General features: G+C 42.7%; 1 protein-coding gene across 50 annotated transcripts in view; it reads right to left on the reverse strand.

Moving 5' to 3' along the window:
- Positions 1 to 25,470, reverse strand: part of MAP2 (microtubule associated protein 2) — a 224,647-nt gene that overhangs the window by 6,113 nt on the left and 193,064 nt on the right. For 32 of the 50 annotated variants that reach the window (XM_064433657.1, XM_064433692.1, XM_064433689.1 and 29 more), the window contains 5 exons: positions 25,081 to 25,215; positions 20,918 to 20,979; positions 15,321 to 15,474; positions 12,859 to 13,202; positions 788 to 880 (listed from right to left, as the gene is read on the reverse strand). In XM_064433657.1, the coding sequence (XP_064289727.1) occupies positions 788 to 880; positions 12,859 to 13,202; positions 15,321 to 15,474; positions 20,918 to 20,979; positions 25,081 to 25,215 (788 nt within the window). Of the gene's footprint in view, positions 1 to 787; positions 881 to 12,858; positions 13,203 to 15,320; positions 15,475 to 16,866; positions 17,041 to 20,917; positions 20,980 to 25,080; positions 25,216 to 25,470 lie in introns of all 50 variants that reach the window. The other 18 variants (XM_064433705.1, XM_064433704.1, XM_064433703.1 and 15 more) reach the window with 9 other exon arrangements.

Consider the following 25,470-nt stretch of genomic DNA (forward strand, 5'->3'; position numbering starts at 1 on the left):
AATAACTCTAAGATGTGGCCCACAGGCACTGAGCTGGCAGGCCCCAAGAAGTCACAGCCAGCAAGGAGCTCCAGGGTAACTGCAATGCCCCTGGCTTTCTCACCACACCACCAGTGACTTAGGCCAGCACTGGCTGCTGTATTGACCCTGCCTGGATCAGATGTGCCCACACCATCAGCTCTTAAAACCAGCAAGTGTCTGGTCAAACCCTGGGCCACCTCAGTTTCTTATACTGGAATAATGCTGTGACATCAGCACTCAGCATGCTGGCTGCTCACATTCTCTCCTCTGAGCTTTCTTTGTCCTTCTGTTTTATTTTTCTTCCTCCCCTCTGCTGAATGCACACAACTGAAAGGTTAGCTGAGGAGGAACTGCTGCATAGAAAATGCCCAACGGGGAAGCTGGACTCTCACTGTGAGCTGCAGTCTCTTTCTGGAAATTACTTTCTTGGGCTGCTCCTATGAAAGAAAGGCACTGAACCATTTTGGCTCACACTGCACTTTCACTTGGGCATTTAGAGATAACCCTTTTATCATTTAAAGATAACCCTTCTTTCATAATTTCCTTTCCCTGTCCAAGTTCTGCAAATGTGTTGTGCTCTGTGGGGAAAGATCAGGAGGCCACCACTGCATACCCAGGGCTCACTCCACTACCAGACCAAACTCACGTGTGAAACAGCAGCAAGAAGGAAAGCAGTGCTCAGAGGAAGGGAGACAGAGGCTTCTGCCTGTGTGAGGTGCTTCACCACAGTGCAAGTGCCTGTTCACAGGGTGTCCATACTACTTACATTTCCTCCCCCTGCAGAATGTTTGATGTTATCTCTGGAACCACACCGGGACTGAATATCGCTAAAATCGATCTTCTTGTTTAAAATCCTAACCTAAAAGGAATTGGAGGTAACTTACTATATACCATACACACACTCAGTTGGGGGTGCAGGACAAGGAAACCAGGGAAATTTGCCTCCTACAGTGACTCCTGATACTTGTATTGAATGTGAGAAAATAAAACCGGTCGATCTCTTAGTATGTTCACACAGCATCTGTAAATATATTGCACTGCTCTTATTCTACCTCACAAAGTGGTGGTGAAATACAAAGGGGAAAGTTCTATACTGGAAGGCATTTACAGGTGGCTTTTCCCTGAAAAAATTAAAGAACTCCATGCTTGCTTGGACTGGGCCTAGTCTTTGGACAGCCTGTCCTAGGGTCTATTGAGTGATGTTCAGTATTTCTGCTGAAGTGGCCACAAGAAGATGGGAACCCACCTTCCCACAGCTCAGCACTCCAGCCTTTGATGCAGAAATCCCAGATCCAGTCAGCACAGGCACAGGCTAAAATCCTGAGGGATTTCAACCCATCTTCTGCCATACAGCTGTAACAGCAGCTACATACATAAAGCAGACCTCAGTGTGCCATGAAAGGGGAGCAACAAAATTTACTTAAACTAGTCAGAGCTCCCTACTGCTCTCTCTCTTTATTGTCATCTACTACAGGGCAAGGCAGGAAACAACAGCATCTGGAAATCTGGAGGTGCAATCACTGCTTTCTGGTTTTTTTGCCAGCCAGAGATCTGGTGTGCCAGATTTGGGCACAATTACTTCCTAGTGCTAGCAGGACTGTGCTCCTCCCCCATGCTCTTAGTCTCTTCACACAACAAGGTAAGGTTTTTGCTGTTCTCTCAATGATGGCAGGAGTCCACACTTTTCATATGTTACCTCAGCCACTGCAGGCATTGGTCAGTGCATGCAGGCAAACTCTGTCCAGGGCAGGCTGTGCTGTCCCATGCTTGACCCCCATGGCAAAGCAGCTCCTCTGCTTAGCAGGGCTCAGGTGCCACCAATAATTGTACTCCCAGGGAATGATGTGCAGCTGCATGGCAGTGGCTAGTGGGCAGGGACAACTGGCTGCACATAATTTTCAGATTTATTTCTGAGCAGGAGGTTGTTTTCAGGTGGGTGAGAAGGTGTTTCTATCCAAGGCTGCACCTGCCTTCTTTGCATCAGTGTCACCCATGCAGGATATTCTTTCTCTGGGCTAAATATTAAATCTTTATTGGATTACATGAAATCTACATTGATTTTATTTTAATATATTAATATACAATAGGAATTTACACTCTTTCCTGTACAGAAAGCCACAGAATTTGGTTATTATCTATACATTTTGGTAAATGACACGTATGGAGCCTTCACTGACAGAGTACTGAGCCCAGCCCTGTTGGCTACTGAGGGAAATGCACACTGAGGTTCCTTACTGCAGCTTCACACCACTTTGTCAGCACAAAGCAGCACCAAAACAGCTGAAGCAGTCACAGTGGGAGGAAACAGAACCCTGTGAAGGTCCCCAAACTGCCCTAGGCTCCCTGATAAATCTGAGACAAATCACTCTCTCTGTGTCTCACCTCTCCAGACTAGGAAAAGACCATCTGCCCTCTTACAGGGGCATCAGGTTTTGCAGCTTTTGGCTGCTGCAGTGGGGATAACAGCACATTTGATAGTGAGTTGCATCTTCTGGTACTGGAGTGCACCCTTAACTTAAACCCAGTAAACTCCAGAAGAAATGTTCAGAGGATCACTCTTTGCAGCTAATATGAAGAAGTTCTTCATAGCAAGCAGTTTCATGGATCCTTCTTATTACATATAACAACTAAATCAAGAATGTTAAAACTATTTTTAACTTAAATCAGCAAAACCCTTGCTTTAACTGATAAAGATCTGGTGTGATGGCATGCTCAGCAACACCAATGATGACAGCACCAGACAACCCCACACAACTGGTAGGTCACCTTCAGAAGGGCATCCTCAATAGTCAAACTGATTTCTGTCTTTCCCCCTCCCATCTGCTTATCTGTCCAAGTAAACCAATGTACACTGAAACATGAAAGCAAATGCCTTTGGAATTTCATGCTTGTGCTTTCTTTCAATGTGATGTTTGTTTAAAAATGTACCCCAGTACCATATGAGACACATGTCACATCAGTTACATAACCACACATCAGATGTGTATTCAGATCTGGTTCTCAGGCAGCTTCCAGCCAAACACAACTGAGCAAAACAGAAAGAAAGCCTTCCTGGCACTTTCTGAGGACATCTCTCAGTGATGGATCAGCAGCACTTCTCAGCTATGGCCACAGGGGTTCATTTGCTCTGAAAATGCTGACTTATGGGTCATGGCAAAACCTCTGCTCTGGGGGCCTGGAGCTTAAAATGGAACCAAAGCAAGGTGAAAAGTTGAGAGAGTGCCTTTGATCAAGTGCCTAAAGGTTGATTTGCACTCAGAAGTCTGACAGTTCATGAGTCTCATGGCCTATGGACCTGGCTAGCAGATATATAAAGAACCAATCATCTCAATTATCTCTCCATCTCACTGGGTGCAATGTGCCCCTGTGCAGCAGGGCCAGCAGGAGACTTATGCATCATTTGTGTCCTGTGCTGAGTGCTGGAGAGAGCTGAGGGACACGCATGCATTCTGCTGCTCATCTGGCACAGGGAGGAACTGAGCTGATTCAGGTTTTCCCTGATGATCTGTTTCTCCCTTTCCTGGGATATATCAGTATCCCTGCACATATTTAAATCACAACCACCCTCTCTAACTAAGTGTTCCACAAATGAACAGGCTTTGTTCCTGTAGATAAGGGTTTTAACTGCTTAATTTATCCATACTGTATACTCCAGCAAGCCTTATCCCTTCCAGCCAGTATTTTGTCCCAAGCTTTCTCCCAAGTCTGCCAGACTGGGCAAACAGGCTAACACACAATCAGCCAAGTGTTTGCTGTCCCTGGTTGTGGAGAAGGGCTGAGTGCACTGCCTTTACCCCAGTGATGGTGTTATGCTGAGTCCCTGTTCCATACTCTGTCAACAACCATTACTCTGTGTGTAGGGACCTGCATTTCTCACCACTGCTCCCTTGCCAGCACTGGCTGAAATTGTCCAAAAAGTTCCAAATGAGTTGAGAAAGGCTGAGATTGCCAGCCAGCCAGCGTGACTGCAGGAGCAGTTTTATTTGAGGAATCATTGTAATTAGGAGAGGGAGCTTACCAGAAAGGGACAAGAACCATTTAGGCTAAAGAGAAATTTTGGCTTGCAAACAAAGAATGTAAACTGACTATGAATCATTTGAAGCTGGCATCTGGAAGGAAATCTTTAACTCTCAGAGCAAGGAACTGCCACGTGAGGGAGCACAGCTACAAGAAAATGGCAAACTTTCATGATGGCACTTGATGAAAGGAATTAGATGATGCAGCTGCCTGCAACAGAGGCAGCACAAACACAATGACTCACCAGGAAGGTTCTCTGTGTTCCAATGTGTATGTACATCTTGTGTGTGGGTGGAGGTGTGGTAGGGATGCACATAAATGCACTTCAGTTGTGCTGGAAGTTAAATGAAAGATCAAGCCTGCTCATGCTCTCATTCAGGAAAGAGAACATTTTGTGTGTGGCAAAATTTAAGTCTGTGGTAGAAACAGGACTGCTTTCTACTCATAGTCTCTAGAAATCCCAACAAGATGATGTCACGACAGAGTCCCTTGTAACCCATGTTCTGACCTGCCAGTATGAAGTGGGTACCTTCTCTCCTGATGTGATACTGGTTTGCCCAGGTATGCTGGAAAGGGCCTGGAAGTCAGTACTTGGATTAAGATGAAGCAGAGGTTCCTCAGCACTTGACATAATTATGTGTAATTAAACCACGGTGGAAAATTAAAGCCATACAGACAATGCAATGTTTATTCTACAAAACCATATTGCCCAAGAGAAAACTGGCTTCTGTCTGAAGCCCTGGAAGTCTGACAGGCCTTCCCCTCACTCTGTCTTCTGCTGACTCCTCAGCAATGGTCCAGACCTGAAGCCCAAGGCAGACTGTGTGCCAGCATGCACACAGCATGGCCCCAGTGACTCCCACTGCTTCCAGAGAGTCCCCAGCAGGACTGGAGAGTGCACTCCAACACCCACCCCTGCAGTTGGAATGCTGCCTGTGAGAGCTCTGGGCAATGTGGAGCATTTATGCATAGCTTGCAAGGAAAACAAGTGTTGAAGGTATTTTTCTCAGAGCTGATTTAGATGAGGCATATATTGCTCAGCACTCAGCAGAGTTAAATGCTTCCCTTTCTGCTCCTTCAGTGGCCTGACTGGCAACCAGAGCAGCTGGGGGTTGTGGTCCAAAGGAAACATCTACACTAAAGCACAGGGAATAGTTTTGGGGTAAGCTTGCTGGCACAAGAAGAAGACAGGCTATGAGACACAACACTTGAATCTTCCAGCCAGAGATAGATGCCTCCTGTTAAGCAGAATATGAGCTGGGTTTCAAAGACTCCATGTGCAACAGTTTGCAGGTCCTCCTCTGCCAGCACTACACCACTGTGTTCATGAGGAGCAGAAATTTGTAGAAACACTGAGAGGAAGGCAGAGAAATTCCTAAGAGAATTTAGTTCAGTTGTGTTTAGCAGTTTAGTTCACTGCTAAAAACAACACCAATGTCCAAAAGCTGCTTATGCAAGAATTATATTCCATTGCTGCCTAGAATAATTCAGCTCAGCTGCTTTTTACAAGAGGAAAAGCCCCAAACTTATCAACATCTGGGCAGAGTCCATAAACAGCTTCCCTTCTGTGGCATACTGCACTGGTATACATTGGAAAAGATATATGAATAACAGAAATTGTGATGCTGATGATCTTACAGGCTCTGGATATTTTTTCCAAGGAAATGATGGCTTATGTTCTCCGTGCCTTGCAATTAGGGCCTCTGAGAAGCTCTGCCATAAATACTGCCTAAAGCATTTAAAAATACTCTAGCTTGGCTCTGCTTGCTGTTTGAACATGCTGTGGAGCTGTGACACTGGGAAAAGCTTCCAGACTCCTAACAGCTTATCAAAAAGAAATGGTTCCTTCTATTTACCAGAGCAATTTGACTAAGCTATATCCCAGGAACTAGGCATTGTTTCAGTGTTTGATCTCCAGGTTAATACAGATTTAAGTGAGACAAGAATTGGTCTTTCACAGGAAGTAAGGTTAAGGTTAAAAACTGATTAGAATCAAGAGAGAGTTCAAAGTGTTTCCAAATTTATCTGCTGCCAAGGACAGATGATATTAATCTTCATACTCCTACCAGAGGCTACAGGCAGAGGAAAAGGAGACAGAGGGTATTTATTTGGCCTAGTAAAATCCTTGAGGATAAAGACTGTGCCTCAGATTTTCCACACCTACAGACAGGGATTGTGATGATGTTCAGCCTTTGCACTCCTGGAATAAATGGATGCATACACCAGCAAGGCTGCCAGTCCAGAAGGTAGCGATATTCAAAATAATGTACTATTCTCACCCTGCTCTTAGCAAAGGGTGAGCAAGGTACAGACATTTCTGACTTTTGAAAACATCCTGAAAGGCAGCCAATATTGTGATCAGCCTTGACTCCTTGCACAGGACAAGAATGGCTGACAAGTTTCTTTACACCTACCCTCACATCACAGTACTGAAGTAATTCACAAGATGGCCATGCTGAAGTAGGCATGTCCCTACCAATCAAGGAAGGAAAGGCCTATGGACAAATACTTAGAGGATCTGCATAATTATGCTAGAAGTACAAAATTAAATGAGCATTTTCTATGCCAAAGAGCTTACAGTCAATAGTCAACAGCTGAATTTAAGAGAGAGTTCAAGGAAGTGCCAGATCCCTGTCAGGTGAACTGTAGCATGTTCTGCAATCACATTCCTCACTAAAGCTGGGGAGCTGATCAAAAGAATTGTAAAAATGTATTGAAGATTCACACCAAATTAAAAAAATCTGGGGAGTGAATTAATTCACCTAAAACACAAAATCCTTGGTTTAGTACTCCCTTTAACAACAACAACCCAAAAACAACCAAACTAACAGATTTTGCTAAAATTCAGAATCCAATACTTAAATTTTTGACACAATAGTTCCTACTCATGGAAAGAGTACTTTTAGCTTCAAATATCAAGTGTTGAGCATCAGGTATCAGTTTCCAGATCAGTTTCTGTGTCTTTGAGAAGACATGAGTTTTGAGCCACTACATCTGGAATTTCTTAACTTCAGCATTAAGTTGTTCAGTTCAAGTTCAAAAATATCTTGCACTCATCTCTTCATGCAAGCTGGCTTTCCCAACATTCAGCAGAAATGTCCCTTAGCATTTTATTGTTCAAATCCAAATTCCCAATAAAAAACCTTCTATTCTTTTCTTTCCTGCCCTTCTTGTCCAGCAAAACAAACTTTTTATAACTTTTGCATGCAAAATGCAACACTATAACATGGTGAAACAGCTTTGATCCAGATTATGTATTCCCTGACCATTATCCCCAAACAACAACCTTTCGCATTTAATCTCTCAAAATTTAGGCTACTTAGAGCTCAGCTGGAAACACCTCCTTTGCTGAGCTTGCTGCTGGGATAACTCAGACTTTCACAGGAATTTACATCTTGGTGATTTCAATCTACTCTAGGGGGAAAAATACAACTTCTCCCCGTAGTCATTAATGAGAGAACAACACCACATGGTACCATCACAGCTGGGATTTGACTCCTCTAACATTAGCCAGCTAAGAGTTGGAACTGGTTCCTTAAGCTGCCAACTGTAGTTGGTGGAAAGATACTGAATCCTCCAGAAAGTGGCACCTTCAGCTCTAGACTGAGCATCTGAGTGGCAGAAATCAGGGCACTGCTGCTCACTGCCTACAAAAAACTGAGAGACACAGATGGCTACTGCAGTGGGTAGAAGTTCTCTCAGTGGCTGGAGCCCATGAGATGCTTGGGAGCCTCCTGACTGTGGTTCACAGTTTGCCTCACAGGCAGGGTGCACATTTTACAGATGGGTTAGGTACTGCAGTGATGTTACTCTGTCCTAATTCTCTGATCGTTTCTAGCAACCAAACACCTTTCCTCAAAAAAGCCCTTCTGAAACTTGCTAGAGGCTGGCAGTGATTGCTTAATTTTTCTTAAATATGAGTCAGGAAGAACATCTAGCTTTTTATCCAGAATAATTCAAGGCTTAACTGTACAGACTGTACTCAGGCAAGACTTCCTTTAAACAAGTGCAGTCTGAACACTGGAGCTGCAAGATGTTATTTCTGTCCAATCTGCAATTTTCAGCCAAAATTCTAAATTTCATGATCTTAAAAATTACAGGTTTGAGCTCTGACAGAGTTTTGAAGCTGTACCTTAAACTCCTAATTTCTCTTGACATTTGTAGATCTGCAATTAACAAGTGGTGAATTCATTTCTATTTTTCAGTGCAGAACAAATCCCTTCAAATGTCTTGCAAATCCCCAGACTTGGGAAGGTACAAAGAAAGCAAAAACAGACTGGCAGAGATTAATTTATTTTACAGTTTTGAATTGTTGAGTTGACAAATGCACAAACTTATTCCAATGAGTGAAGCCAACAGTGTGGAAACAATTGCCTCCCAGTCTCTCAGCTACATCATGTAACAGCAGCCATGCTCCATGTCAATCCACACCTCCCTGTACAGGTGCCTCTGGCTGGGGGAGGCACCGAGTTTGGCCTTATAAACTCATTTATGTTCATCACTGACCTGTGCAGGAATATCCTCTTAACTTGAGCCTAAGTGGTTTTGATTCAAGTATGTTGTTACAAGGACTGAAGAAAAAGCACATGATGTGCTGGATGGAAAGGGGGATCCAGCAACAGCTCAGACTGAACTTTTTGTGAAGCCTTGCTCTCCCACCACCTTTCTAGACACTCTTCAGCAGCCATTGTACCAACAGTACATAACTTACAGACTTGCAGATTTTGGGCAGTCATGAGTGTTCATAAAGTGGTGCAAAGACATGTGAAACAGCAGAAGAAGGAGGAACTGTAAGATGCTACCTCAAGGGGAGCTTAACTGAGAACTTGTGACCTCCCTTTCTCCAGGAGTTGCTCAGCTCTGGGGCACCAACCAGACCAGGCTGTGTCTTTACTGACAGGGAACATGCCAGAAGCACACTGATCTCTGCAGACAGGGTTGTAAATCATGATTATGGGGGTCTGGGGTGTGTGTTGGGGGGACTCTCCTGCCATCCTGATGGCTTTTCACTGGTCCTAAAAACAGGAGCTAGACACAATTAGGGTGGTAAAAAGGGATTACCTTTGGTGCACAATTTGCCAGGTGGAAAACACCAAAAATGTAGACACAGCATGATGTGTATACATTTTTTATAGGTTTTACAAATTAGCATATCTGACAAGAATCCCCAATCAGAAGCATGGTTGGTGAGGTCATACCCCCAGTTCAACTCTTTCTCAAATTCCTCCTCCTCTAGATAGGGACTACACTGTTTATAAAAATATGTATGGAAGAGCTGGTCTCAGTCTTGTTTCCCAGGAAGAACTAAGGTAGGATAGGAGCCTCAGACCCCCAGCTTGGAACCTTTGGAATGTGTTTTGTCTTTCTAATTACTGGGTAGGCTAAGGAAAAGTACTGGAGATAGGCTACAAATACAATAATAGGATACAGAGCTACAAATTGTCTTAGGTTGCAAATGCAAGATGTGGCTGGGGGTGTGTATTCTATTGCCATCTGTTAGAACCAGGTGGGGCAGTCATCTTCTGTTAATTGGGCCACCTGTCAGAACCAGGTGGGGCAGTCTTCTTTATCTCTCCCACAGCCAAGCCTCCCTCCAGGACATCTCTTCTGTTCATGGCCACTGAGTGTCCCTGTATGGCTGAGAAAATTCCTCATCCCACTGGGAGATGCTCTGCCCAGGGGAGGAGTCAAGAATTCCTACCTGGATACAATCTGACACTGGAACACCACAGGCAGCCTTTTCCACTGCATTCCCAGAGGAGCAGCTTTCTTCTCCACTGCATTCCCAGAGGAAGAGCAGGCCCATCTCCAGCACCCCTGGACCTTCAGAGGAAAACTCCACCCTCCTACAGGATCCCTGCTCCAGCAGAACCACAGCTGGCACTGCAGGAGGGCTGAGCCACCATGGAATGGGACTGCTGCCAGCACCCTGAAACACAGGGGATCAGGGCCTGTTCTGACTCTGTTAGTGGTTGTTTTTTATTAGTGCATTTTTATTTTTATTTTTCCTAATAAAGAACTCTTATTCCTATATCTTTGCCCAAGAGCCCCTTAATTTCAAAGTTAGAATAATTTGGAGGGAGGGGATTTGCATTTTCCAGTTCAAGGGAGGCTCCTGCCTTCCTTAGCAGACACCTGTCTATTTATGTGTAAAGAACACAGAGAATATATAAAAGAAGACAAGGCCAAAAAAAACCCCCAAAACAATTCACCATCAATCCAAATGGATTTTGAAGCTAACAAAAGATCCATTCAAGCCTCCTCCTCTGCCCACTGCTCAGATGTCTTACCAGTGCCAGTCTATTTTATCACCTAATGCACAAGCCTATTCTCCTTGCAAGCATTTCTGTGGTTTTTGGAAAGCATCTATTGAATAGTGGTGTCATCAATTTGTTCAAACTTTCTGACTCATTACTAATTGCACTTTGTTTTCTACAATTTAGGTCAGAATGTAAAGTTCTTCCTTAATCTTCCTAAAAACCTTCAAGGAACATTTCATTCTTCAGCATGGCTTAGATATTTCATTTTTCTGTGTGTCATCTTACTTCTTACAAGGTGCCTGGCTGTCACTATAATTAGTGGCATTTTAAAGCTTGTGCATGTAATTCTAGTCTGTGTAGCTCCATTCACTTTGATGAAGCTCTGCTGCTTTACATCCACTGAAGTTCTTGCCAGTGGCTGAGATTTTAGGTATACATTTTAAGATAAAATTAAGAGAAATCTAGGTTAGTTTTATCCTTGGTTGCTGGTCCATGAAGCATTCTAAACACTCTGCCTTGCCAGGAATGAAAAGACTCAATTAGTGCACTTCTGCACTCTGATATGGTACCAACCACATCCATAGACAGAATTTCAAAAGGAAAACCAAAAATCTGAACCAAAAAAACACAATAAAAAATCAGTCTTGGCATCTGAAACAGATTTCCAACACCCTCTCCCAGCTCCCCATGCTTCCCTTGGGCTGTCTGAGAAATAACAGATGCAAATGGGTTACTTTTGAAAGCACAGCATTTCCTCCCCAGCTGATGTAGTGTGAAAATCCTTCTGAAGCCCAGCAGACATACCCATGAGCAAGTTGCCTCTGAGCTTTGCCAGTAATGATCCATTTCACCATACTGTACCATAAAGACAAAACCAGACAAGCACCTCCTGGCTGCATCACAGAGCAGAGAAGCCCTCATTTCTCCCCACTGCAGAATACCAATTAAAACACTAAAATGTTTCAAGCCATCTATTCCTAGTAGAAGCTTAATGCAGTGCAAAGTTAGCTTGTTTCTTCCCCTAAAAGCATTTTCTTCACACACCACACTCACACAAGGTGGAATGATTTCTCCCCTTTTCTTTGTTTCTGTGCCTGGCAAATCAGAGCTGAAGGAAAATCAGTCTGCTGTCTGATGAGCTTTTGATAAAATTCCAGGCTGAAGCACTGCACCTCCTGATTTATTTAGCATTCAAACATCCCCAAGAGCTTCTTCAGTTTTGCAACCCAGCCTCTGGCAGTTTCAGAGTGCAGCTTTCTCTAGAACAGCTCAAAGTTAAGAAAAGTCCTTGTGCCAGGCTCAAATATACCACTGGTAAAAGGATAGTCTGTCTCAAAATGACAGTTTTGCGCTGCCTATCTGTACTCTTTTAATGATTTGCCTTTTATGTTTATGTACTTAACTTGCCCAAATATATGCTGTGTTTTTCTCTTCTTGTTTTTCCTATGGCTGTTGCTATCAGCACTTCCAGTTCAGGTTAACAAGAAGCTTTCTGTTTGTTTCATGTATCATCACTAAAAGCAAACAGCAGATAAGCGCTCATTTCAGCCAGGGTAATATTCCTACCAGACATTAAAGAACTGAGCAGACACAAGGAAATGAAATTAGCTTTCATGTGCTGCTCTCACAGACCCTATAAAATTCAACTGTAGAAACTGGAAAATAATTATCCTAAAACCTCTTGTCTAGACTGAGCAACTGTGGCATAAAGGAGACATAAAGAAAAATTTAGTGAGCTTCTCTTTGCCCAACCCACAGCTCAATGGCTACATACCACTGGAACTAAAAAATGCTTTAGCTTCAGTGATGCTTTGTTCAGCCAGCAGATTTCCCCTGTAATGCCCTCAGCAGTGAAATGCCATCCTGTGCCATCCTTCACTGCTCAAAGACTCTGAGCAGTTCTTTGGAGCTGCTAAGGAAATTTAGCTGTCTAGGCATGGTGACTACAAAGAAACACAATGTGCTGTGGCCTCCTGGTTCTTGTGTAATTGTTACAGTCCAGAGAGAGTGACAGAGGAGGAGGAGGACAGGGTATCAATGTGCTGGTTTTGGGTCCTAAGTCCAGCAGCTGGGCCTGCATGAGGAATGCTAATCCAGGAGCACAGTCTGAATTTGTGTTGCTGGAGCCCCTGCACACCCACATCTGCTACAAGGTATGGCAAATGGAGTGGAGCTCCAATGCAAAATAATCACACCTGTCAAAAGAAAGGCAGAAGTACCTTTGCTGAGACATTATCTCCTTGACTTTATGAGTAACTGGCTACTGTGCAAATCCCGAAAAGTACTAAATGTGTTAATTTACCATGAAAACAGGATCAACACCTTAGAGATACCTCACTGTTTAAAATATGAGCCTGTTCTTTTTCTCTGGAAGACCTACAGCAGGCACAGTTAAGTTCTGAAGTTTGTCCTCTTCTTTGCCATTTAATATCACTTAAACAAACAAGGGATTTGGAGAACAGAAGTAGCTTTAAAAGGCAAGTCAAAATGTCTCCTATCACAAAGATGCACACAAAAGAGTAAATAACATATGGGTGAGCATTAGGAGTGGAATCCTTACCTGCCCTCCTTTAGGCTGGTATTTGATGTTATCTGTTGACCCAATTTTGGACCTGACATTCTTGAGGTCAGGGAGAGGCTGATTAATAACTCGTAGCTGCTTTGGAGTGGCTGGAGATTTAGGAGGAGTGCGAATTATGGCAACTTTTTTCTCAGTAGGTACCAGTATTGCAGATTTGGGGGTCCCAGGAGTGTGGGGAGTTCTGGAGTAACTGGGTGTCCCTGGAGTGCCTGGGGTACGGGAGGCATAGCTTGGTGGTGTCCCTGGAGTGATGGCAGTGGAGCCAGGAGTAGTGGGGGTAGAAGTTCCACTTTTTCCCGTTCTGCTACGAATTGGCTCTGATCCTACATTCAAGAAAGAAAAAAAAAGCAAAATGGCTTTAGAGCCACAGAAGTAAAGCTCTTCTTCCCTTTGTACTCCCAAAAGTGCATCCCTGTGTGCCAAGCGAGACACAGCTCTCCAGATGGCAGTGCTGCTGCTGGAACAGCAGCTGGAATGGGTCTCTCTGTGTCTCACTTGGTTAATCAACCTGCCAGGAATTACCTGGCCATGGGAGGCTGAGCTAATGCCCCCAGAGTGACTGAGCTCTCCATTCTGTACCACAGGAGTGCTTCCCACAATACCTCTGTCTCCTGCAAAGCTGCCTAAACAAGGCACATCATCACATTTATTTCCATTTTGGGCAAAGGAAGAGAAGCATCCTTGGAATCCAACCTTTGGGACTTGATCCAACCAATTTCAGTGGATCTGGGCAATAAACTAGAAAGCAGTAAAAATTCTGATGATATTCCTGAAATGAAAAGCTGTGAGTGCCTGGGTGGAGCTGTTTCTCACACCACTGCTGCTAAAGTGCAGATGAACCCCAGGTGGGCATTCAACTGGTGCACAAGCTATGGCTCTGTTGTGTGGATGGGTAGATATCCCCACATTCAATTGCTGGTTTTCATTAGTGCTGTGAAAGAAAGCCATTACCAGAGGTAACCTTGACAAAAAGTCACATTTGCATACAAGTAAAAAAACCCCAACCAAATAATTTTGTAGCAGCTCCATTCAGTGTTTATGGCATTGCCAGTCCTTTGCACTGGGCACAAGGATCAGTCTAACTGTGCTTTCTGCAGCCAGCTCTGCTCCTGACTCTCAAACATCAATAAACAGAAGCTGAGATATCTCCAAAGTAGAATTTTGCTGAGAATACTTATGGAGAGAAAGATCAAGGTAGCTCTCAAAACCTGGGAACCCCAATGTTGAATATGTTTTCATATGTTTTCATTCTTCAAATGTTCAGAAATTATAAGTCCAATGGGCCTCTCAAAGCCATCCAGTGGGACAAATCATATTCTTATTTTAAGTATTATCATTCTGTTTATGCAATGATGGTGGCCCAAACCCAATGCACTCCTGTCCCTGGGGCTCAGGAGACACTCGTTGCTCTACATGATTCATTAGGCAGACGGAACATAATCCACTCACCTTCCACTTCCCTAAACAGATTTCTTTTCAAAGAACCCTAAAGCTTCCCACTGTACCATCTGAGATATAAAATGATTTTTTTCCCACCTCCTTGCAGGTCTGGTGTATTTGCTTTTTATTCCTCAGCCCTTCACCACCTGCCAAATGCTTAATGGGCTCTCACTCCTGGTCAGGAGAATGGGCTGGCTGCTGTGGGAGATGGAGGTCACACTGCTTTCAAAGGGCCTCTCTTTTACCTTTGGAGCATCACTTATGAATTTCAAAGGACTTTTTTTACATAATTTAATCATCTACTCCCCTTAATCTGTCTTAAAAAGGGCTGAGATTGGTTTCTAGAGAAGATGGAGGAACTCCTATTGGAAAGCAGGAAGCCACATGTAGGTGTTAAGGTCTGGCTAAAAGTTCTGGGGTTATTTAGTAAATTGCCTTTGTCCTGTAATTTATTTCAGCTTGTGATTTGATAACTTTGGTCCTCATACAAGGAACCTAGCTGGTTCACTGCCCCCAGTGAGTCACTCTGCTACTTAACATCTCAATTCTCAGCAGAAATTTTACCCTAGGAGTAGAGCATAGGGAGATAATTACTGGGAAGCATGAAATAAATGACTGTAACTATCAGGTTCACTTTTCCAAGACCCATCAGAATATTTCAGGTTGTCTGCTTCAGTTTTTACTCATTATTTCTTGCTGGTATTTGTAAATGCTCAGTGTTAAACTCCTCACCCAGCTCTGAGCTCCCTGCAAAGGCATTTTCTAATACCAGCAATTAGTCTGGGGAACAGACCTCGCTCTGGGCACTGCAGGTGCATCCTGTCCCTGGTTTCAGACACTTGGCATGTGAACAAAACCAGTCTTTGGCCTCTAATTTCCAACAGCACACCCCAGACCCACTCCTCTGTGTCAAAGGCTGTGCAATGTGACAAATCTAACGAGGATGGAGACAACCACAGAAGTAGGGGAAGGTCAATGTGCAAAATAAAGAGACAACTTACGGGTAGTCCGTCGTACTGAAGAGGAAAGAGAAGATGTGAGGGAGAGGGAGTTCTCCTCTCTGTCTCTGTCTCCTGAAACACCTCGTCGAGGAGGAAGGATAGAGGAAGGCCTTGGGAGAGATGAACGCTTCTCGGGGCTCTTGCTTACTCCATCCTAACAGCAGCACAACAACAAAGGAAGGTTCAGTTTTCAAAACTCACTTTGGGCTATGATTTCCTGTATCTACACACAGAGGGGGAAACCTAATCCTGTGGGCCCAGTTTGCTCCTCACACAGGAACCTGTGGGGATCAGTCACCCTCCATGCTCTGCTTTAGCTCCCTGGTGCTTCTTTACTGCATCCAAACATCTTCTGATGACTATCCCAAGACATCTAGGGATAGTCTTGGATCTAAATATGGGTGGATCCCACAGCTGGCTCTTACTAAGGAAAAAAAGTGGGGTTTTTAAGTGCAAATTGAAAATAAAAGAACTCTCTAGAGCTCAAGTGTGAAATTCCTGTGTGAATTTACCTGCAAAGTAACTGCACTACTGGTGTCCAGACACTGGATTGGTAGGTGTTGTGTGATTTTTGCATATTCAAACACTAACTTGTAAATTTCTTATGGAGATAAATTTTTAGCCACAGGTTTTGTTGTTTTTTTCTGGTTTGTTTTTGGTGTTTTTTTTTTCCCTGAGTGTGCAATTATAAATCCTGTTGTTTTAATTCCTTCTATAATAAAATGTTTACTTTTTGAAATCAGTGCATACCTTCTCTTTACCAGAATAAAGTAAACCCCACTCTACCATTAAGGCAATGGACATGTATGTTAGAGTATTTTGAGCTTATGGGATGTGCAGCCAAAGACAGACCAGCATAAGCAGACATTCTTCCTAAAGACAAATTATGATGGTCCCAACTAGTAAACGACACACCAAGTATGGAATTAAACAAAAAATGTAAGTCAATGGTAAAACCAATTTTTAAACAGGGATAGTTAAGTCACCATAATGTAGATTTGAAACACATGTTAAATGTAAACATGGAGAAGCTGGGATAGACTGCCAATCATATTTTTAAATTTATACTGCAACTTCTTCACAAAGTCCTATGTATTGACTAAATCTGGTCCTTGAGCATTTGGATTCTGCCCTACTGCTGGTAATTAGAATTGTACCCTCCTATGCTGGAGGCTGAATTTGATTTTGAAGAATATTAACAGTTAAAAATTAAATTTTTTTAAACTTGGATGGCACATTAGTCCTGCTGCTCGTTACCACCTACCCACTTGCAAATGGCTGTCACTTCTTGTCAGTTAATGAAGTAGCATCCACATCATCAATAGAAAGAAGATATGTCTTTCTAGTTATAACTTCACTTACATTTCCTCTGGAGTATCTCCATTTTTATCCATCTTGTAGCCTGCTAATCAGTTTTCCTGCCACTGGATTTAAGTAATCCCACAGCAGCTTCACAGAGAATTACTCAAATTCAGTGGGTAGATAATGTGTTTCATGGACTTCACCTGTGCATCTCTGACTCTCTTCACCAACTCTGCTACCTTACCTTAGCATCTGATTTTGAGTCTCTTGGGCCTGCAGAGGAGGGCTGAACAAAATAACTGTCTGTATCCAGACATGTGGCCCTTTTAGTGGTTAATGAGCAAGCTGAGCTGGGTCTTGGAGGAAGCAATGACTTTGCTCTAGACTTTGAGGCAGGAATCTTTGACAAAGAGGCAGTCTAGTCATGAGAAAACAAACAAAACACAACATGAAGCTGGACAAAATGAAAATACATGCAACATGGACCAAAAAAAAAAAGGAAAAAAAAAAAAAGCCAAGCTATAATACTTTTCCTGTGTCTGGTAATGGTCTATGCAGATATGACAATCATGGAAGTTTCAGTTTTGTGTTGCTTGATTGAAACCACCTTGGTCTGGACAGAGTTATCAATTTTAGGAGTCTGTCTTTTTCTGCAGATACTATTTGGGTCTTGTGTAATTCGGAAAAAAATGGTGCCAGATGTGGCATTTAACTGGTACAACTGCTGCATTAGAAACAAGTGCAAAGCTACAGGAGCACCAAGAGATCCCGGCCCTTTAAAGCTGAAATATATCCCTTCAGGATAAATATAAATCAAGAATAAAACAGTGGGAATCTGAGAAGCAAAGTTACACCGACATTCCCACAACAGCAGGAGGACAACAGTAATTCCTTCTTTTGCCACTGTGTACAGACAAAACCTCTATCACACCCCAGATACTGCTCTGTGCATTTGGTGTCACTGCACAGAAATTCATAAATTTATACTGGCACTATGGAGTCCTGGGATGAGGAAAGCATATATGGTTGAAAGGCTGACACAGTGTGTTATTGTGAACAAATACTTGTTTGATACCAAATAATGACAATATCCCATTGGAAGAACAATTAAACACCAACAGGACAGACGGAAAATCTTTGTTAATACTTAGGAGCATCTTACTGCTTTACAAAAAGGAATCTCCTTGAAACAGAATAGGGCTACTTGCTCAGAAACACCTTTTTTCTTCCATAGGTATAACTGATATTACAAAGAGCAGTTGCAAAGGTGTTACCTTGGTAGTCCTGATCCTCTCTGTAGTCATACTGGCATGAAATTACTCACAGGAACAATCCCAATGGGCTTGTCCTCCTGGGATTTGCACTGAACTTGGCATTTGATCTCAATCTATCCCCTAGACTTTCCCAATGTTCAGAAAAGCTACATGAGCTGCTTTTAAGTTGTCTTGTCAGAAAATGAGAAAAGAATGTGCTGTCCAGCTCTGACAGGGCTCTGGCTCAGGCTATATTCTCAGCCTATGGAAAACTGAGGCTGGTGTGCTGAATGTCACCTGTGACATCACCCACTTAACTGAATGCAGAACTGTGTATCAAGCAATTCCAGTCCTACAGTACAGCTGAGAGGAGTTCTACTGGATGTCATCCTCAGTAGCAAGACAAGAAATTAGGATGGAAGTGCATTACTAGCAAGAGCATATTCCCTTAATGAGTTTTGCAGCATAATTATGCCTCTTTCTTTTTTAATACTTATTTTATTGTCTGAGAACAAACAGAAGGAAACCAGTGAATAATTATTTTACACAGAAACCACAGAATATGTGTTTCTGTCAAATCAAAGGCTTTGCTAGACTTTTACTGGTTTGTCATAGTTCAATTTATGGGTCTCATCCATTTGTGAAACTCTGGATGGTGTTTAGAAATCCTTGAAGGTTTTTGTTGATGCTGAAACTATGGAAGCAGGTTATCTATGTTGGGTGGCCCCAAGAAGCAGACATTCTGCAAGCACCTTTCATCTGGCTTTCTGAACTAGAGATAGAGCTAAGCACACATTGCTTGAGGCCCAAATCTTCATTCTGTGGTTTTCACCATTTCCAACTTGCATGCAAGAAATTACCCCTATAATGAGACTGAAAAACTCTTGGAGATTAAGGTTCTAGTCACAGTGCAAAGATTTTCACTCGTATAGCTCAGTGTCCTCTGTCAATACATGTATCTAATGTGGATGCTAAAGATGGACAGCACTGAGATCTGTCAATGGAACAGATGGGGAAAGGGCATGACCTTGAGCTACTGCACAGCTCTGGTTATCACAGTCTGGAGTCCCTCCATGTTACTTAAGTAACAAGGCACTTTTTAGCATCAGGAATAGCAGCAGAATCTGCCCAGAGCTGGTTGAGCACGCAAAGAAACCGTGTCTCAATCCCTGTAGGAAAACTCAGGCTGTTAGCAATACTTCACCTCTGACCTATGTTTTAATTTATGTTGCTGGAAGGGTCAGCTGTCCAGAGGACAAAGATCTATGTGACTCTCATTGAAACTCAGGGATTGCTGAACTGGGGATGCAGAACCTTCATCTTATTTCAAGGTGTTCCTAACACATGGCACAGGTTTTCATCACCTCACTGTGAACTGCAGCTACACAGCTGCTTCCAGCAGATGGAACTGTTTAGCTTTTCCTGAACTTGTCCTGTGTAAACTGCAGTCTGAACATGAATAACAAAACTGACCAGGCTGGATAATCTAACATTACCAGTGGAGAGGAAAAGGCTGCACTTGAAGGACATAAAAGCTGAAAACCACGAAGAAACAAAACAACAAAAATAGGGAGAGGTCTTTATAAAAGCAGAGGCAAAGGCAAGGCACAGAAAATATCCAAGAGGTGTGTGAGTGTGGCAACCAGAGAGGCAAGGCAACATGGAGAGAAAGTAAGCAGGGGACAGCTTTCTGGTGTGTGCTATAACATAAGGTGCAGGGAATAGGAAAGGTAAACAGAAAGATAATTTCACAGAATGATTTTGCAGTGCTTGTACTAGAGCACTCCATAAACACTGAAAATGGGCAAGTATTGGCTTCTCTTGTGCAAGTGTTGATGGTCTGTCAAGAAAAGACAGCAATAAACATGCTCAGACTCAGCCCATAAACCTGCCCAGATCTTACTCACTTGTAAAGAAGCTCTAATAGCTTCGCAGTTCTGAGCTGGAATGGGTCAGACCTGAAAAACCATGGTGCCTCCAAAAGGTTACACTGCTCTCAGCACCACCAGTTTCTTACAATTCATAAACAGTGTGTAGCACTTCATGTGACACAGCTTTTTGCTCCCCAAAGAACTGAGAGTCTGGTTTAACAAACAAAAGAAATCACCCATGGAATATACTAGGAAATTTAGAAAAATTCTAAAGAAATTGTTAATTGTTAATGCTGGGGGATGGTCCTGCTCAGGGCCAGGAGTTGGACTCGATGATCCTGATGGGTCCCTTCCAACTCAACATTGAACATGAATAACAAAACTGACTATAAAACATATTCTATGTTTTATGATAACAAAGTGTTGTGCTGCAGCTGAGAATTAGCATGTGTCACTGTCATGGCAAATATAATTGCATAGAGGAGAGTGAATGGAGGTTGGTTTCCTGGGGATTTTGGAGGGATGGGACAGAAACAGCGCAGGATCAGCAAGCAGCAAGGGAGTCTTTCCTTAAGAGAGCCAGACACAGGAAGCAGAAAAAGCTGTACAGCAGCTGAAGGCAAGGCAAGGCAAGGCTGTACTCTGACAGATTATAGCACAGACAGTGGCTCAGGAAGTGGCCATACTGAAAGTAGTAAATGTAAATTCTGCTGGCCAGTAACTTCTACACAGGCATGGCCCCTGCAGAACACTGGGCTGTGGAATGGACACCAGGAGATATCCAGCAGTCATGGGGGTGGCTTCTGCCTTCTGTGGTTTTCTAACACACAGCAGTCCAGCAAGGTGACAGTGCAGGTTGGGTGCTGCAGGAAGGGCCATGATATGCAGCTTTTCCCACAGAATGGCCTGGCTCAAAATGCTGCCCAGACTTCAAGTCCTGCAGTTTGGAGTCCGTGTGCCTCTGTGGGTCTGCAAACTGTCACCATCTACCACTTGAGACTAGACTTCTAAGGTTATTCAGGAAAGGTGGTTTTAACTATCCTTTTAAATGAATAATGAATATGGTGAACAAATTTTAAATGGAACACACAATTACTGAATTAAGACAAAACGATGTGAAATAAGGGCAAAAGGAGATTATAGAGATGAACAATAAGATTATTTTACTCACTGAGAGTTTTTCCTTTGCTTGTTTAAATACAGCAGGAGCCTGGTTTGTTTCACCACCTGCTGCTGAGAAATCCAAAGAAAGACTTGATAGTTAAAGACAGTAATAATAAGCATTTCCATTCAGTACACTTGTTAGACCAATTAAATGCCTTGAAACTACTGTGCAAAGCAAGTACTTTGTGAAATACCCTGAACTGAATACCCTGTATGCAGACATTTACTTGCTTTAAAATTTTTCTGTATTCAGCTTACTTGAGGTAAAATGGTATTCTATGTGTTTGGAAGAAAATGAAATTTTGTATTCATGTTCCTAAAAGTCTAGAAACAAAAAGAAAAAAGTTCCAGAAATAGCTGACAAATATAAGGTTTTGTTCAATCCTCAGAAAACATAGCATCCTGATTTTCAGGACTGTCCTCTAAAAATCAAGCTCCTTTAAATCATCCACAAATGAAAATTTTAAGAGAGGCCTCTATAGTCACCACTTTCAAAATATTAGCCAACATTCATAATGGATAGAGAGAGATTCACGGTTGAATTTTCATCCTAGTTGTGCCAACAAGGTCAGTGTGTCACGGTCAACTAAGCTCTCAAGAATTTAGAAATTCAAGGTTTATCTGGGACATCAAGAATGTTAATGCAGTATTTAATTTATTTGATACATGGTTTGAGGAAAGATCTTTCTCTTGGACTTCCATTCACACTGTTTTTGAATGAGGCAGTTTTTTGGAAAGCAGGTTATTAGTGTCACTCCAAGGATGCTGCTTAGGAAGTGATGTGCCACTTAGTAACTAATGTGAAATCTTCTGGCACCTGTGCCAGGATTCTCTTGGTAAAAACAGAAGTAGGACAACAATCACAAATGACAACCTTCTGCTATAAACCAAACTGTTTTCCAACTTTAAACCAACCCTAATTCCTCATACAGCAAAGGTCAGATTATTTTTTCCCATTTGTTATGCAGCTCCCAGGCACAGTGAGGTTATCCCTGGTTTTCTGTCACACTACCCACTCTAGTCCAAGGTGTATGAGAGAGAACTTGTGAGCAGGAAAAGAATATATAACTGCCTACTTCAGTTCTTCTGAATTTTTAAGAGAGGTGAGTACAGCAGAGTCTTCCCATGTCACACTCTACCACAGCTGTTACTGCTGGTTTGGGTCTGGTTTCCATCTCTTCTAGATAACCACAAACAGCTTCTTTCCTCCTTCCCTTGGCATTCAACCCTAACCAGTCACCACTGGGAGCTGGAAAAAAGCTGTGTAACTTGTGCCAATGTTCCTGGTAACAACCACAACTTCTCCACCTGAACACAAGATTTCTACAGGCCCTACAAACATGTTTCAGCTCAGGGGGCAACCCCACAATTGAAAACAAGAAACAGAAGCATATCATGGCCATGTCATTGTCCTGGCCTTGCCTCCAAAAACACTCCTCTGATAACACACTGCATCTCAGAGCCACCAACAAAACCCAGGCCAGGTTGGGGGTTTCACTCATGGACCTACACCAGCCAAGGCAAAGACTTCCCAACTCTCTCATCAGGGTTGGCCTTACAACTTCTTTTTCAAATGGCAATGACAAGTCTTTCAAAAAACAGTCCCTGCCTCATAGATTTGGTCCTGTAAGTTACTGGTACTTCCCAGTGCTTCCCAGTGATGTGGGAATTTTTTTTTTTGGGTATTGAGGGGCATTAAGAGAAAAATGTACTTTTCTGGGCCATTGTGCAAAACACAAAAGCAGATATTAACTTATTTTGGTAGATATCTGTATCTTATGACTGGACACGTTTCATTTTGAAGTCATGGTAAATGCAGTGTGGAGATTTTAACTGACTGCAACACACTCAAAGCTCTGTAGACTACACTGCCAAGAACTTTTGGGGGGCTTCATTACCCAGGCATCACTGAAGCTGACAAGACCACTCCAAACAGGATGCACTGACAGTCAAAACTGGCTTCAAGAAATGGTGCCGTATTTCATATAAAAAGAAAATGGGAGAGAGACAATGTCTCTCTAGATTCCAGATCCTGAAGAGACCTGGATGACACAATCAAGTTCAGGGATATGTAAGATAATATATGACCACCTGCACTCGTAGAATATCAAACAGCACTGCAGACTTTCTTATGGTCTTCCCCCAAGTCCCATCAGGAAGTATAAAAATGGGAGGTAGACAAAAATAAGGCATACTGTAATTTTTCCAGCAACAATGAGTGTGCTAAAACATTCTAAAAAACATTTTTGATCACTTTCTGGCATGGTTTCAGCTCCTCTGCTTTAGAGCTCAAAGTTCAAGCCACATTTCTGAAAGTTTTATGATCAGTCCATCTGGGTCCATCATTTTAGTTGCTCTCCAGCTCAGGACTTAAATAAGGGAGGACTTTAGTAAGGGAGACCGTTTTTGTATTAAATTTCTCACTTTGACTAATACATTTGACTAATACTAATACTGAGATCTGCCAAGGCAGCACATGTTTCAGACACAGGGCAGATTTTATCCAAGCCCATTGCTATGACTCAGTTCTCTTTGGGCTCCTAAAGGTCAGAACAGTTCAGAGCAGGTCGTGGTAGAGTACCTGAGGGCATGACAGCTCTGACCACACGGCTGTAGAAGTGTAGAGTTGAGAGCACTACAAAGCCAGTGCCTTTCCCCCACCCATGTTCACAGCTTACTGAATCCCTGGGGCTTTTGAAAGAACATGTCAATTATGGGTTGTAACTTCTGAGCTATCAAGTTGTGCTTCAGCAAGCAGCAAGAGACAGCAAGGAGAAATGTTTTAACTCTGTTTTAAAATTCCTCCCTTTTGGGTAGTTCTGGTTCAGAGCGCAAGTTAGGACAGCCCAGAGACTGCAAACTGAGGAGGAGCCATCAATGCAACACAGAGTGGACAGAAGAAGCCTTTGCTTTTATTTCTCCTGAGAGAGGGAAGCAAATGGATGAGATTCTGTCACAGGAGCAAGGGGATGGGATTGTTAGTTCTGGTGTCCCAATGGAACACAGGCAGGATACAATCCACACTTCCTACAGCAGAGGCATGAGACCAAACCTGCTCTAAAGCATCCTCTGACTGCATTTCCACTGCTCAGACCTCCCTGCTGGGGCTGGCCTACATCCACAACAGGAGGGACTGGTGCAAAACTGCAGGGAATGACTGCCTGGCAACACTTTTGGTATTGCTTTGCTTAACATACGATGGGTAATGAATCTTCCTGTTAATTCCTAAGCTGTGAGAAGATGCCTGTGCACTTCTGCATTGCTGTGCCTGGTTCTTCTCATATTAGCCCTAGTTCCAAACAACCACACTACAGCATGTGGCTGTGTTACACGACAGAAAACCTGGCTTCTCTTGGCAATTTTTTTGAAGATCACAATGAATGTCAAGATGTTCATCCTTCCACTTGGAACTCACAAGAACCATGAATAATATGTGAAAATGCTGCAAGAGTTATTTTGGTCCTCTAAATAATGATACACCTATGAAGTCATAACAGGAATCATCTCTTTCTTCCTTTCATCTTCCTCTACCAAATATTAAGATTTTTTGCTTGGAATGCATTTCGCAGTGTGAGCCCAGATTTCTTCTCTCTCAGCTCCATGCTGCATGTGGCTGGATTCTCCCTGTGGATTTTGACTGTACAGCATAAACATCAGTGACAGATTGGGAATTGTCAATGCAGATACATCAATAAACAAAATATAAGTCTGAAACACTTATTATTATGCATGAGAGTAAAAAAGCAGAATAATGGAAATGCATACCATGGTTTAAGTTGCCAACATTTTCCCACCAGAAAAAAAAATAAAGCATAATTTAAAAAAAAAATTAAAATAAACAAAAAAATCATCCACAAATTAAAGATGAGTAGAGATTCCTAGAACACCACACTCTAAGCACGATGCCAAGTTACAACCACAGCACTTGGAGGCCCAAGCAATGACAAGCATACATGATCATTGCCTCCATCAAACAAACAAACAAATACCAGGAAAGAAAGAAAGAATAAAAGAAAAATGGTACAAAACACTAAAAAAGCAATACTATTTGTGAAGATTGATACTCTTGGAAGAAAAAAAAAATAGAGAAGCTGCTAGAGCTATGAGATTTACAAAAGAAAATGTCTATGTTTGCCAGCCACATTGCATAACTGAACAGAACGCAGTCACCTGTCTGCTTCCGTTTAACACAGGAGAGATGAGTTGGTCTAGTATATTTGATAGCAGGTTTTAAAATTATTTTCCTGGAGGGAGAGTGGCCCTGAACTTCAGTTTTTTTAGCAAGTTCAGCTTTCTTATACACTGCTATGGACAAAAAGAACACAAAAACATAGAATCAGAAAAAAACCCAGCAAACCATTTCATACGATCAATATGTCAAGTGTCAGGCCCACTGCCCCACAACTCCAACCCAACACGGTGCTTCTTCTGAGGGGAACAAATCCCATGCTGGAAGAGGGGGAGCACTGGTGCATTACCCAGTAATCATTGGGGATGTCTACAATGAAATAGGACCAGTGGAGCAGTGAGCCTTGGACATGGCTTCTCACACAGTTGTAC

This window comes from Passer domesticus, chromosome 10, assembly GCF_036417665.1.
Source record: "Passer domesticus isolate bPasDom1 chromosome 10, bPasDom1.hap1, whole genome shotgun sequence".
NCBI lineage: Eukaryota > Metazoa > Chordata > Aves > Passeriformes > Passeridae > Passer > Passer domesticus.